The sequence below is a fragment of the Solea senegalensis genome, linkage group LG13, assembly GCF_019176455.1.
Source record: "Solea senegalensis isolate Sse05_10M linkage group LG13, IFAPA_SoseM_1, whole genome shotgun sequence".
In the NCBI taxonomy this organism is placed as follows: domain Eukaryota; kingdom Metazoa; phylum Chordata; class Actinopteri; order Pleuronectiformes; family Soleidae; genus Solea; species Solea senegalensis.
In genome coordinates, this window is record NC_058033.1 from 11,304,767 (window position 1) to 11,320,839 (window position 16,073).

The 16,073-nt window shown below is 39.5% G+C and overlaps 1 protein-coding gene across 2 annotated transcripts in view; it reads right to left on the reverse strand.

The window, feature by feature from the left end:
- The window catches only part of atp2a3 (ATPase sarcoplasmic/endoplasmic reticulum Ca2+ transporting 3), a 53,450-nt gene that overhangs the window by 19,620 nt on the left and 17,757 nt on the right, over window positions 1-16,073 (reverse strand). For both annotated transcript variants that reach the window (XM_044042004.1, XM_044042005.1), the window contains exons 4-8: window positions 12,422-12,526; window positions 11,467-11,605; window positions 3,325-3,405; window positions 3,016-3,101; window positions 1,913-2,377 (exon numbers count right to left, since the gene is read on the reverse strand). In XM_044042004.1, coding sequence (XP_043897939.1) covers window positions 1,913-2,377; window positions 3,016-3,101; window positions 3,325-3,405; window positions 11,467-11,605; window positions 12,422-12,526 — 876 coding nt within the window. The remainder of the gene's footprint in view (window positions 1-1,912; window positions 2,378-3,015; window positions 3,102-3,324; window positions 3,406-11,466; window positions 11,606-12,421; window positions 12,527-16,073) is intronic.

Here is a 16,073-nt window from a genome sequence, read left to right on the forward strand (position 1 = left end):
CAAAAGACTGATGATTCACACTCGTCACTCATTGTTATTGTCATCATTACTGGCGAGTGTGCATGGTGGCTAAGACTGGTTTATTGTTGAGGAGAGAGAGAACTTCAATCAGTTTCGAGGCCTAAAAACAAGTACCTTGGGGAATTATCATCTATCACCTTTTCTAAATGTGTTATTTTCAACTACAGCTGATTGCTGTGCTTCTCAGGTTTTCCTTTCACGTCCTATAAAAACACCTACAGTGGACTTGAAAATGAGGCTGAATGATAAGTGCACTCTCGCACTGTTAGATCAATCGCTTATGATTTGAATAACTATCAGCTGTCCAGATTCCAATTGATTGTATCAAATCAAATTCAGTAATTAGACATGGTATCTCAATGTGATGGTATCAATTCCAACACTGTATTATTTCTTAGCCTTATTTTGGTCCAGCCTTTATTTCATTTTATTTTCTGAAAACCCCAAAACCCCAAATATTCTATTGTACATGTCCCATTTTACTTAGATGAATGTCAGACTGACTGACAGACATGCAATGTGTGTCCATTTTGAAAATTCTACCTGTGGCTTATTGTCTCAAGGAATATACAGTATCATTTCATTTTGGTTCAAGGAGGAAAATAAAATTGCAATTATCAATACTATCAAATTTAATCTGCAATCATGATGCAAGCGAACTGTGACAAAAGCACATCGCGTCCCATCCCTACTGTCTAGTATCTTTGAGATCAAAAGCTGATTTTGAGACTTGAACTGCAAGATGAGAAGTGGTTATTGAGATTGTGTGTGTGTAGGGACGGCCTGATACCAAATATGAAACCCTGAGTATCTACAGATACTGATAACCCCTCTGATATTGTCATTTTACATCTTTGTGCTGATGCATTTAGCATTAAGCCATAATGAACTATTTCAAAACCATAACTAAATCTAAGTAACAAATATTCTGCTCGCATAAAGACGAGCTCACAACATGACTCTGTTTAAAAAGCTGTTTCCACTGCGTTTGTTTTTTTGGATTATATCAGATTTTGCGTTTTTCCCTTTTCCTACGTTTTAATTCAGTGATTCTGACTCGTATCGGACCAACACAGATATAGAGTAGCATCTTATTAGCTCATCCCAAGTGTGTGTGTGTGTGTGTGTGTGTGTGTGTGTGCGCGGTTAGGGCCCCTAACAGGAGCCAAGACAAACAGAGGCACTGGCATTTACCCTGTGCTTGAAGCAAAGACTGCTCGAGAGCCACACACACATACAGACACAAAGGAAAAGGGTGAGGCTGCTTCGTGCAACAGAGCATTCATGAATACCTGTGGATAACAGCTCTCTGCGCTTAAGGTCTAATACAAACATTAGGTATAGTGAACCACCCTCGAGTACAGTTCAGGACACAGATCCCTGTGTGGTGTTTATTTAGGCAGTGTGACATTTACGAAACCTTTGCCAAGTGTGTGTGTGTGTGTGTGTGTGTGTGTGTGTGTGTGTGTGTGTGTGAGGCTGTGTACTGTAGAGCTGTAGGTGCTGCGGGGTCATGCCAGGCTGTACTACTCCACCAGCAGCAGCAGCAGCAGCTATCTCACGCCTTTTAAAAAGTAGGTAAACAGAAGGGAGGCCAACGAGGATTTTCCATCCTTTCTTTAAGCTCCACTTGCGTAAAAAGAATAAAAAAATAAATAAAAAAACACACACCAAGGGGAAAATCTGAAAAGAGGGATGGACTGGGAATAATGAAAAGCAAATTCTTTGTAGAAATCACCTCCGCAGCCCTTTTTTCAGAAGGGAGTTCCTGCACGATTTCTCAGAAGTGTCAATCAAATGAGGAAATTAAACTATTACTTCCTGCTTTGGAGGAAATCCAGTCGAGCTTTCATTAAATAATATTCGTTTTCATTTCCTGGTTGCTACTTACTCTGCACACAGACATCTGGTTGGTGGTGAGAGTGCCCGTCTTATCAGAGCAGATGACTGAGGTGCAGCCGAGGGTCTCCACGGAGGGCAGGCTGCGAACAATGGCGTTCTTCTTGGCCATGCGACGTGTGCCGAGAGCCAGGCAGGTGGTGATGACAGCGGGCAGGCCCTCGGGGATGGCGGCCACAGCCAGAGCCACGGCAATCTTAAAGTAGTAAATAGCCCCTCTGACCCAGGAGCCGCCGTGGACGGGGTCTCCAAAGTGGCCGATGTTGATGACCCACACCGCGACACACACCAGCGAGATGACCTTGGAGAGCTGCTGTCCAAACTCGTCCAGCTTCTGCTGCAGTGGCGTCTTCTCTTGCTCTGTGGCCGCCATCTGGTTTCGGATCTTGCCGATCTCGGTGTTGACACCGGTAGCGATGACAACGCCTATGGCACGACCTGAAGCAATGTTGGTGCCCTAGAAGGGAATTAAGAAAAGAGCGATAGGAAAACAAGAAAGCAAAGCATAAACGTCTTTAAAGTGAACACAAAAGAGTGTAAATGAGACAGTATTCCAGTATTTTAGGCTGAATAACCACCAGGGGGTGACTGCTTGTTGCAAGTTGGAATTAAGTTTATGTAAAAATTAGCCTACTTCTCGCTTAATCTATAACATTAGTTATAGATTAAGTTCATGGTCTCAAATGCTAGTTTTCTGCTGTAGAAAATAAAAATTTTGCAAAGTATGTTCACATTTGAGGAAAACAGATGCTAACCACCAGTGTGATTGACAGCTGGAACAGTCCATTAGGACCCTGATTGCAGGAGACACCTCAGAACCTCTCGATTTAGGAGGCTTTAAAACACGAGTTCAGTTTCTTTCGTGTGAAGACCATTTCTCTGACCAAGGTCACTTTCTAAACTCTCTAAAAATCAGATATATCTCTAAACACGAGACATAAATCTCTATAGCACCCGTGTTTAATTATGTGTCTAAAAGTCATTTGCAGTTTCAGTGTTTTACAGCTTTTTCTCATTTATAGATTTATAGGTTTGAGTGTGTTATGAAGGGAGAAGATGAAAAAGACTGTTGTGAGCGGTGTGTGGTGCGCTTACGGAAAACAGCATGTTCTTTTTGTCCTGGTTGACAGCTCTGGGGTCAGGAACAGGGTCAGTGTGTTTGATAACAGACACTGACTCCCCTTAAGAGAAGGAAAAAAACAGACAACTGTAGACACGACTAGATCTGAAAGTGTGACACCAATAATGAGACGTTTTAGCAGTAACCTGCACAGCCTGGAGGGTAGAAACTATGATCACATTAAAAATATTAAATTCTTTACATAACCTGGGGACGATTTTCTCAATAAATTATATAAAAGCCTTGAAAAGCCTGTTCAGTCAGAGATGAGGGATGAGAGTTACCTGTGAGAATGGACTGATCCACTCGCAGGGTGGTGGACTTTATAGAGGTCACTCTGATGTCAGCGGGCACCTTGTCACCAACTAATGAACAAACAGAGAGACAATGCACAAAAGAAATGAAATGAAATTACCACCAAACAAAAAAAAGGTTTGGTTCAGAGCCCACAACTCTCCAGTTCTTTGAGCTGACAGCGTTAAAGTTGATGATATAAAATGTCATCATCCAGTGATGACTGTACTGTATTAATCTTTTATAATGGAATCATTTTTAATTAAAATAAGAGCTTGAATGTGAATATCTTCTGGTTTATTGTCTCCACACAGCAAAGAAATCATTAAAACTGAATAATAAGACATTCATCATTTACATTTACTGTATGTGAATTCACCTCCATTTTACTAGGTGGTCACACTGAGAATTAAATTAAAAAAAATTAAAATCTCTTGTGCAAGTAACAACTATGCCGCTTTTCCACAGCATGGTTTGGTATGGTTTTCCATTACTATAGTATCTACTCCTCAACGTGGGTGGAGTCATCATAGCACGGCTGCTGTTACTTTGTTTTACACGCGACACACAGACAGACTAGTGACCTGTAAAGCTGTTATTTTTGGGTTTATTGAATCATTAGACTCCGTTAATGGGAAAAGATTTGTTTACAGAATCGTTCGGCACTTCCTGCACGGCCGGAGCGCAGACTCATGACAGGTCGACAGGGTCTATAAGCGGCATCATACGACAAAGAATACAACCATACACTGTGCAAATAGGGGCAAACTTCTAGTGAGAAACTGTGAGTAGAATCCAATCCAAAGATTTATTTCTTTTAAAGAAACACTTACACGGATTATTAATTCTAACTCTTACTAATGATTTAATTCTTCATGGTTATACTACATCTAATTGTTTTTTTTTAGCCTGCATTGAAGTGGTAGAATGGCAGAGCGAGGACTGACACAGAGACACAAGAGAGAGACATTAGTGTCACTAAAAAAAACACACTAAGGACATCCAGCAGTTGCAAATTTACACAAAGAATATAAAGAAAACAAGAGAGGACAAAGATGGGATACCTTTGACCTTCAGCTTGTGTCATGGCAGTTAACACTCACACCCTATTGAGCATCTGTGTGATTTAACAATAAATCCTTGAGCAAAGACTCCACAGTGAGTTCAGGCTGCAACGGCAGCTCGATACAGCCTTGATGGAGTCGCTCTGCCATTTTGTAATGATCAATTATTTCACCTCCTGTTTGTTCTCTCCTCGCTGCATGCAGCTCTCTCTCTCCGCGTTCCCCTGATACACAAATTCCTCACAAATTACATAAACTACCGATGAAGTCTGCTATAAACTGTCTCCACTCTGGTCTGATGGTTTGTTTATTAAGGCTCGGCACTGATGCAGATATATTTCTTGGCTCAGCCTCTAATGCCCCGAGAACAAACTGTTATTGCTTTTTCTTTGTCAGAACTGGACAATTAACATCGACCGGAAATCTTTTTTTTCATGAAAGCAGCTCAGAGCGGTGAGGGAAATGACTCTGGACACTTGAAGGAAGACGTAATATTCTTCAGTGGTTTCTAATATGAGGGACATGTGATCCTAAGTTATGTGTCTCACGCGTGCCAAGTCAACATCTCCAGCCAGCAGTACTTCTCACTCACAGTGCTGTTCACAACCACAATATTGACTTCCTGGGAATCCACTCAGGCTGAACTGTTTTCAAACTGAAATCATAATACCACACAAAGTAATTAGCAAATCGCCAAGTTTAGTATATGAGGTATAGAGCTTTACTAACCCAGAGTTTATACTCTATTGCAGGGCTGTCAAACTGCTGTCAACACTTAGAACACAGAGCATTTAGGCTGCTTTTTTTCTACTATGATAAAACGTACAGTATATACAGAGGCAATAAGAATGTGCAGTAGAGTGTCTTATATCCTTTTTTTTTTCATTTTCACCAACTATATAAACACACCAAAGCAAAAAGTAACGGGAATTTGTGAAATTTGGAAAGATGTCACAGTTAAAAGTTCGCTTGGCTCACTTTTATGAACAAAAAGAAAAGAAAAAGTGTCTATCTTGTGGCTTCTGCTCACATTTGAATTTTGACTCAACAACACATAAGAATGCATTTTGTAAAGCCTGAAGATGTGACCTATAAACACTCTATATAAGCGTTGTGTATTATTCCCGCCTGTGGCATTGATCTGTGCCGTGTGAGTACTAAGGGTTAATATCTTGTTATTTGAAAACATGACCTCTGACCTCCTCTTCCTTTAAACACACTGAGGTGATCCGACTATAATACTAAATATATTTGCAAGTAATATTTTTTTTTTTTTAATAATAGCATTAAGACATTCGGTTGCAATTGTCACGTTATTAAATGTTTTACATTCAACATTCTGTTTTCAATATAAACACATTACTTTTGCATCATAAATGTGTCATAATCGTGACGTAGACGCCGTTCCATATCAAAACAAGCACTTTTACTTTGAAATTCAGCAAAACATCATCATAAATATGTTAGTTGCGTGATCATTTTAAGGTCGTACTGTCCCGGATGTTCCATTCCCACCTTTGTCCCCTCTTAACCAGACGAGACTCGGTTCATTTGAGTTCAACACCCCTGCTCTATTGTCAGTGGTTTTCATCTACTTATTTCAATGTCAGATAATGATTACAAAAATGAGCCATCATATTCTGATTATTTTATCTTGTATTATTACCTTTTTGGAAAAATCACACCTTTTGATAATTGTTCCTTTTGGTAGATCACTTTGAATTGCTCCAAATTACAAATCTGTTACACACTGAAGATTGAAAATGAAGGTATTGATATTAATTAATATTTTTCAGGTCATTCAGCTCTAGAATCTATCATACATTTTCATCACAAAAAAAGCTAAGAAAAGCTTTTCAAAGTGTCTTCACTACGATCCGTTTATTTCTTGTTCTTTTCCCTCGTCTCTCTCTGAGCTCCATCATCTCCTTTTGACATGAGCTCGATGGTCCGAGACTTGAGGGGAATTGAGATGTGATGAAACTGAGAAATGAGATGGCGACGGAGACAAATGGAGTGGCCGCGCCGTGAGCGCTGAACAGGCTGCACTCCCATTTCCATATTTCTCTACCTTCCTCCCTTTGACACCCATGGGCTGTGAGAGGAGTACAGTGGGAGAGGCCGTGGAGGGAGAGAAATGTCTGTGTGTGTGTGTGTGTGTTTGTGTAGGAGGCTGCTGGGGGCTACAGGTTCACTGCAGCAGGACTGGCCCAGGGCAGAATAGAGAGGCTTTTCAAACGCCTACCAACAAACTCCAACCTGCCTCGGCCTCCCACAGACACCCTCAATCTGCTGGAGGAGAACTTTGAATTCCAATACAGCGATGCTGAGTGCAGATAAGCAACCTTTGTTTGTAAATGCCTGACATCATAACGCACCCTGATCTCGATCTGAACAATGACAACAATGTTTTAACGAGAAATCCCAGTTTTTAATCTACATGCTGCAACTTCATTACTCACAACTGTTAAAAGATGAAGGTAAAACATGACAGTACAGTACGACGTGGTAATAGTATGAACATCATTTTATAAAACAGGAGGTCATATTTTAATAATACCATACCTAACTATACATACAATATCCAGCTTAGTAAGAATAATGGTAATAAAGAGATACTATTACAGGTAGGTATGCACGATATATCGGCATTAATATTGTTATCGGCCGTTCGTCATTTTTTAACATATCGGCATCGGTTCAATGAGTAAAACTGCGCCGATTTTAACAACCGATGTTTATACCCGTCTAATTGCTGTTTGTGTATGTGTGTCGGGAAGGGGAGGCCATGCGGCATTTGTTTGGGCATATGACAGGCATGAAGAAGTATTGATCAATCACATGTTCAAACCTGTGCAACAGTCATTTTTCATTGCAACCCACTGTGCAACACATGCACATTGTTACACTGTACTTCCAAACAATTGATTTCATAAGTTTTCTTATCAAAGGGCTTCAAAGGATACTATTGTACCTAATTCTTAATGAGTAAATTGGATCATAAACACAAAAGGAAGTCAGCTGGTTTGTCTCTTTCCATTTTGGGAAAACTGCACTTAGTTCCTGACCACTGCTGTCGGTCCATTACAAAAAAACAAACAAACAAAAAAAACAGGAAAGTTCCAGCTAAAGAGCAAATTACAAATGTGCCATAACTGGCATTGCAGGAGTGCACCGACAAAAAGGCCGGCAGACAGCAGCCAAAGAAACTTGAGTAAATATATCGATGTTCCTTCTCTCCTCAAAGGCTCTAGTGGTCAACAGAGTCCTTTTCCGATGTGGATTCAGTTTCTGTCCCCCAACCCCCGCAACATAACGGCCGTCTAATCTGAAGCACAGGCAAAGCCTGGGAAATTTGGTGTAGGAAAGGATAATATTCATTTGTTTTCTTTGTCATAACCTCTGTACACATTGCAGTCAGAGGCGTGTGTGTGTGTGTGTGAAATATCACTGAAACACACACATACTTTCTCAGTGAGAGGAGCATGTGGCGGAGGAGCTACCTCAGCTGTTTACTGCTGTTTAAAACTGCTTAGCAACAAAGTTATGTCAGGCAAAAAGGAAGCGCGAGGAAATACGACTGTGTACATTTGAGAGAAATGAAGCAGCGGGGTGCATGGCGCCAACTTCATACCTCCTGTTAAAATAAACTTTGACAGTGCACGATAAGTGACTCGTCTTCAACTGATCGTTTCTTACACACACTCTCTCAAACACACAATGCAAAAATAGAAGCTCTGCAAACTGCTGCATCACATACAGCACAAGGGCGACAATTGTGAATTAAACTAAATGAAGAGTGCACAAAACATTGGGACAATATGATGATCGGTGAATATTGTATTGTAAGTGACCATAATAGTTGGGTTTCTTGAGATTACATCTTGAGATTCAGTAATTTGGAGGAAAAAAAATCTGTTTTAAAGTCTAAAAATAACTCTAGGAAAAATGTACACTTCCCAAGGTGACACTTAAATAAATACTAAATACATAAATCACATTTTCAAGTCTCTAAGACAAAATGTTATTGGTTGAAGTCCAGCCCAACATTGAATTCACCACGATCGACAAATTATGAGTGCTATTTATTGCTTTTTATGAAGGTTTATTTTTTTTTGGAAAACTTCCATGAGTAAAGTCAACAAGTACATCTAAAGTAAACAAAGTTGAGACTTTTAAAGGGAAGTTTCCTGGATTTCTTAATAAATCAAACTTGTGCAGGTGCCCAATTTCAAATTTAAATGTTACTCTGCATATAAATATGGTCATTTTTAAGATTTTCAATCATTTCCGATCCCTAATTCAAGCAGCAGCTGCTTCATTTAAAGTCATCTGTCTCCCCATTATTCACACCGTTATCACAGGTGTCGTTAAACCTCAGCCACTTGAACTTCAGCACCGCTGAGAGACGAGCCGAGCAGCACAGAGCGTCGTCATGGCGACACTGCCGCTGTTGACGGTGACAGTAGCGGTGGCAGAAGGGGGTTGAGTGGAGTCATTTTTGGTGCTTGCGTCTACCTGTGTGGGCTTGTCTGCGTCTCGGCACCGGCTGGAACAAGCCCACATTCCAGGGAAGTGCTACATGTCACACCAAACACACACACACCAAACACACACACTAACCTATCCTTGTTAGGACCATGGAGCCTAACAAATTCTTAGGCCATGTCCAGACGGAAACGGCACGAAATGTAAACGATTTTTTTCTTTGCTTTTTCGAAAAGACGGCGTAGTTTTTCGTAAATCTAAAAGTAAATAAAAGTAAATCTAGATAAACTGTCAAACAAGCTCCAAACACAAGACAATGAATGACAGCGCAAGAAATATGGAAATATGACATCACCGTTTTCCTAAAGTATCGTATTCGCTGTCTACACGGAAACGTGAGGCCGGCGGTTTGAGATTTTCCCATTCCGGGAACGCTTCTCCGGCAAATAAAAGTATGCATATTGGCCTAAACCCATTTCCGTGTGGACAGCGCCCTAATCGGACAGAAACCGAAACATTTTTTATCTTAAATAAAACGTGTACAAACATTAAATGGTGTCCCCTGTATTAAACACATATTTCTCTGTCTTTTCGCAACTAACGATTCTTTTCCAAATTCATTCATCTCTCAATGAGTTGCTCAGTTAATCAAGTACTTGTTTGGTCGTTGGAAACTGTTGATCAGTGTTTGCCAAACCTGGAAATGATGATGTTCTCGAATGTCTCGTTTTGTCCACGACCTAAAATGATTCCGTTTCAATGATATCTTGGTGATGTGGCGCAAAGAAACTATTCAGAAACTGTTCAAATTATTTATACACTTCTTACATTGACTGCTTCAATTATAATTTTCAATGAAACTGGTGTGTTTTCTAATATTACACCCAACTCTAAAATGAATAAAATCTCATTGTGCATTTTATTTATTTAACACAGCTTTCCACTTTATGACTAAGTTCTGGGGCTGTGAGGAACTGTGAGACATTTCAACTTTTTCCATATTAAATCATTCTCCTCGTCTTCTATTTTTTACTATTATACATATTTGATGCATCTCATATTTTATTGCTTTTTATTTGGAGGTTTCCGCTTTTTTATTCCTGCAATAATTTTAATCAGCCTTTGAAAGGAAGAGTGAGTGTTTAATAATAAATGAGATACTCCCTCAGCATTCTCTGACACCATTCTTTATATCGTGGGGTTCATTTTAATTGTATTTGTAACTTATAAATGAATTAAGAGCATCATGTTTTAACACAAACTTAACCTTATTTATAGAGCTGCACCTAACAATTATTTTCATAATCGATTAATCTGTCAATTATTTTCTCGATGAATCATTTGGTCCATAAAATATCAGAAAACCTTAAAAAATGTTGACCGGTGTTCATCAAACCTGGAAATGATGATGTTCTCAAATGTCTTGTTTTGTCCACAAACCAAAACAAATCACTTTTAATGATTTCTTTGTTATCCAGAGCAAAGAAAACATCCACATTTAAGAAGCTTAAACAATTGGTAATCTTGTTTTAATCATGAAAAAAGCTTCAAACCGATTAATCGATGATCAAAATAGTTGTAGATTCATTATTTCAGCTCTACTTATTCAGAAATCATTTGCCACATTAGGATCAGGCTTTGATCCTGACAAAGTCTGTGTTTGCACCAGAAGAGGTCTGAACAACCTCATGGACTCAAATAAAATAAATTGTAAATGGCACACAAAATCATTTTGAGTTTGATTTGATTTTATAAAATGTAAAAACTCCACCGTGCCTTTGGGCGCCAGTGTGCAGAGACATCATTACTTGAACGGATGATTTTAATTTCATTTCGAAAACAAATGAAGCCGAGGCTTCAGTGTAAGCGCCGCAGCGTGTATGATCCGTGCTGTGCTTATGAATGAACGCTGCCATCTCTCGCGCTCCCTGCCTCTTTTCCCCCCCACACATCACCGCGTTGGTCTGAGGCGAATCACCGACCGTGCAATGGTGAAAATTCTTCTCCTTAAACAGGTTATGTTTACGGCACAGTGATCTCCTTGGTGCTGCGTGTGTTTGCACTAACTCTGGCATACACAGATGTGACTACACAACACTATTCTTAGCTGAGGCTGCCCACACGTGGGTGAGTTTACTGCAGGGGAACTGCATGTATGTAACGTAGGGGAGTGAATGAGTGAGTGAGTGAGTGAGTGAGGGAGGAGCTGACAAACATCCAGCAGTGTCCAGGTTGCGAGACTGAGAGCACGGAAAGCAAAGGGATGGGGAGCGAGCTGGAAAATTAAACTGGGCCTTAAATACAAGGGGTGACCACAACCACTTACACAGAACCTCTCTTTCTCACACACACACAAATAGACACAGCTGGATAAAAGCCCTGGCACCTGAGCATTCAGAGAAAAGACTCTTATGTAATCTCGTCTGAGATATTCCAGCAGTGTTTCCAGGCTCATGAATGGGTGGCAAATGTTGTGCGAGTGTGTGTTTCTGTGCGTGGCAGTGGCAGTGGAAGCAAACAGGCAGTGCGAATCCTCTAAAAGGTAAACAAATTAGTCCAAGTGAGTGACAGGAAGCTTACCTGCCACCTCCACTATGTCTCCCGGGACGATGTCTCTGGCTTTGATCCTCTGCACGGTCTTGCGGTTCATGCGGTAGACTTTCCCCATCTCTGGTTCATATTCTTTCAGGGCCTCGATGGCGCTCTCGGCGTTGCGCTCCTGTGACCGCAGACGTGCAAGACAATGTGTTAAAAAAGCCAAATTCTTTGGCGACTCCACATGGATATTTTGATGTAAGGAAAAGGATGAGGAGCAGTTATCACAATCTGATCTGCAACATTTTTTAAGTTGAATATTCACTTGTGTGTATATATATATGTGTGTGTGTATATATATATACACATATATGTATATACATATATATACACACATGTGTATATATGTATATACATATATACATATATACACACACATACACATATACATATATACATATATACACACACATACACATATATGTGTATATATACATACCTATATGTATATACATATATACACATACACATATACATATATATGTGTGTATATATACACATACATACATATATATACATCCATCCGTTCCATCTAAATCTCTGTTTAGTTTCCGTTTATCACAGAGTGTTACACTGTATGTGTTCTGTTTTGTTTTCAATGTCTGATCTCTTGGGTACAATGTTACACCTTCATGTTTGCTGTATTTATTGGGAAATGATTATGATCGGATTCCGACTCATAAAAACAAATGGAAGACATTTGTTTTGCAGGAGCTCCAGGGTTTTGACCTGACTGTTCCACTGTCAACAGCCTCATTCCAGTGCAATGAGCTGTGTGGACATACAGATGTTGACACTATAGTGTTAGTATGAATGCAGCGGCTGGACAAGACGAACCCTGCCAACACCTGGTGGACTGTAACCATGAGAACACCAACAGGGAAAGAGATGTTACACAAATGCAAACATAGACACAGGATTGAGGAAGAGTGTATCTCACCTGCCAGACCCCAATAACAGCGTTGGCAATGAGGATAAGAAGAATAACGACGGGCTCGACAAAGGCGGTGGTTGTCTCCTCTCCTTCTTCAAACAGAGCCAACACCTACATGAACATACAGCAGACAGACACATTATACTGTGACTCCTTAAATCCCATGACGACTCATAAAACACTTTCAAAGACAGCTTTCAGTGAAACACGTCTGGCAGGAAAAACGTTTGAATGGTGGTGCAGGAAAAACCAGGTGAAGGAGAGCCAGACTGAAAGGGTATCTGGACAGCGGCTGTGGTGTGTGTTGCTATAGCTGATGGAGGTTTTACAGGCCTGTCAGGTTAGTTCAAGGACCCCCTTCACTGACACCACTTTGATTTGTGTCACACTGGATATTATTTAAAGAGGTCCAGTGTGTAAGAACCCTCCCTTTCCCCATGAACATGTCAGGGAACTATGGTGGCCTTCGCACAGCAGTAAGGATGCTGTTCGCACTCTGGCTGCGTCGTTTCTGGGGAGGCTGCTGTTGAAACTATGGATGATAAGGTTAAGGCTATACCTACAATAATCAATTAATCGATTATTAATCAATTACTAAATTAATCGACAACTATTTTCATAATCGATTAATCGACTTGAAGGTTTTTTTATGATTAAAATATGAAGAAGAAAAAAAATTCCGGGTTTGACGAACACCCATCAACATTTTTTAAGGTTTCATCGAGAAAATAATCGACAGATGAATCGATCATGAAAATCATCGTTAGTTGCAGCTGTAGCTATATCTAATACTCAGTATCAGTATCAGTCATACAGGCCAAAGTAACTGGATGCTTTACTACACACAGCTGCAAATGCCTTCTTTATGCAGTCTTGTATAAAGTACCTAAAAAGGATACTTGAGGAAAAGTATCTAAAGTAAAAGTTGCTTGAAATATATAAGTGAAGTACAGATATGTGAATTTTGTAGGAACAAAGTATTTGTACTTTGTTACATTACAACACTGGTAGTATATGGATCAGCACAAAAGTTGTTGTTTAAAAGCAGTAAAAGACTATCTGACCGATATTGGTGTTGGTAAAAATTCAATAAAATTATATAATATTAGTAGCAGACACAAAAAAAGTGTTATGAAGTCATCCCTAGTGGAAATATAGCAGAGGAGATGCGCCAGCATGAAGCAACGCCCCTTAACTAAAGTACATGCTTAAAGCTCTAAGGCAGCCAATATACACTTTCTCTCACTGAAAGGTGAATAAATCGCTGACGGACAAATTTGTTTATTTCAATATAGCTATATTTGCTTTAATACTCAGACCTTTAGCAGCTGGTTTTATCTCTTTAGTTTAAATCATTTTAAGCACATTTAACTACATTGTAGTTGAGACAACTTTGTCCTTTTATTGACTCAAACTCAAAATCAAACGGCAGATACCTTTTGATGCCTTTTCTCTGCAGCCAATAAACCGATAAAGGCTGCAAACATTTCAGACTGGATGAACTGCAAAAGCAAGACACTGAAGAACAACAATCGCTGCAGGCATTCAAAACAAACATCATAAAAGTATGCAACACTAATCAGCATGGCTCTGTTTGCTCGCTAGGCTCTTATTCAATTCTCTTTAAAAAATATAGACTTATCAAAATAGTCAAATATTGAACGAACAAATGAACCAAACAAAGGTAATTCAGAATAAAAGCTCAAAAACACCCCCACACACACACAAACACACACATACACTCCCTAAAATGACAAGGGCAATAAAATTCCACAAAATCCAGCAGGATATTAGATCATTGGAAAAACAGGATCTTTGAGACGACTCTGACTCTTCATTCTCATGGTTGCATCAGTACACCACAGCTCTTGGATGGTGGGAAAGTCGCACACAAATGAACATTTACATAAAGGATTCTGTGAGGGCGACTTCATTCTGTGGTGCAGTGCAGATGAAATGATGTTTGCCAGAGTGTGAGCACGAGCTACAGTACAACCGTGAGCATGATCTGCTTACAAGGTTTTTACCTGCGAGACAGAGACAAGCTTTTGGGAAATAGTCCAAATATTAAATAGCTTTCAAGATGAAAATGAATTCAAGGACACGGAAGGACATTTGATATCACTGTGCAGTTTAAGTGGGAACTACAAATGAGTGTCCACTGGAATTTAATAGTGTGTGTGTGTGTGTGTGTGTGTGACAATGTTACTAACTGAACTTCCTGACATTGAGCAGGGACATTTTTATCATCAGTACTTTTGGTTTTTGGAAGTGGCCCATTATGAACCCCCATCTTGAAGCCTTTGAGTATTTTGGTCAATGGCAAGTTGTTGTTTTTCTTCTTTTTTTTTTAAAGAAAGAAAACAACAGAAGCAACCATTTTCTGAAGAGTTGGGGCACTGCACCTACACCTGCAACCTGAAACCTGATAATTACAGTCCAGTTCAGAGAGATCGGGGACGCCGGAGAACAAACCAGTAACAAGCAGATCATACAATTCTCTGAACTGTTTGAGGTCATCGTCGTTAAAGTAAACGGCCTCACTGTGTTCGGCGTCAAGTTGAACTATTACACAAAATGTAGTATTTACAAGGAATGGCTCAATTCTTATCAAAGATTAACCTGATGAGAAGTGCTTAGTGTCATGCTTAAAATACAGAACAATGAAGGACCAGTGTCAATCACTGTTTCCCAAATCTCAAAATGATGACATCCTTAAATGTCTTGTCCACATACAAAACATATTCAAAGAATATTCACATTTAAAAAAAATAAATAAATAATTAATCTCCAATAACAACCTGGGTTGGGTTGGGTATTGACTAAAATGTACAGTATTCATATCAATATCTGATCTTTGATACTGATGACAATTTTATGAAATCTGTTGTAACTAGGGTTGCAACTAATGGTTATTTTCAGAATTGACTCATCTGTCGGTTATTTTTTCGATGAATTATTTGTTTCTTTGCAAAATGTCTGAATAATTTTGGTTTGTGGACAAACTAACCAATATAACTATTTGTTATATGGAGCAAAGGCACTAGAAAATATTCACATTTAAGAAGCTGGAATATGTGAAAACTTGTAATTATAAGAAAAATATAAAATAGTTCATATCCAATGATCAAAATAGTTGGCGAATAATTAATGGTTGAAGCCCTAGTTTTGAACAAAACATGCTTATAGGCTCACTGACACTGACGAGATCAACTCCTTAGGTATCAAAATTGGATATTGATTTTTTTGTGATAAGGTGATACAGGAGAAGTTGGGTCAATACCACAAAAGTTTGATCCCCAGCCCTTCACCTTCCACAGAGATAGCAGGCACATTATGGAGGTTAGCGTGTGTCATTGATGGTGTTATAATAGAGGATCTTAACAGAAAAACCTCCCAGTGCAACAGAGCAACTCCTCTTCTGCACACGTCACCACTGAGGTACAGAAACTAAAACCATGGCACCACACAAAAGAGAAAATCAATTTATGAGCTTATCATACGAAATAATATAAAGAGCATATTCCCCAAAGAGCATTGAGCGGCAGCGTATAAGCCGTGGCAGTCTAATCCGGATCGATAGCTCATCACTCCCCATCATTTGGGACGATAAATCTCTCTTCGTGACTGAGCTGAGACTGCAGGGCAACACTCTCTC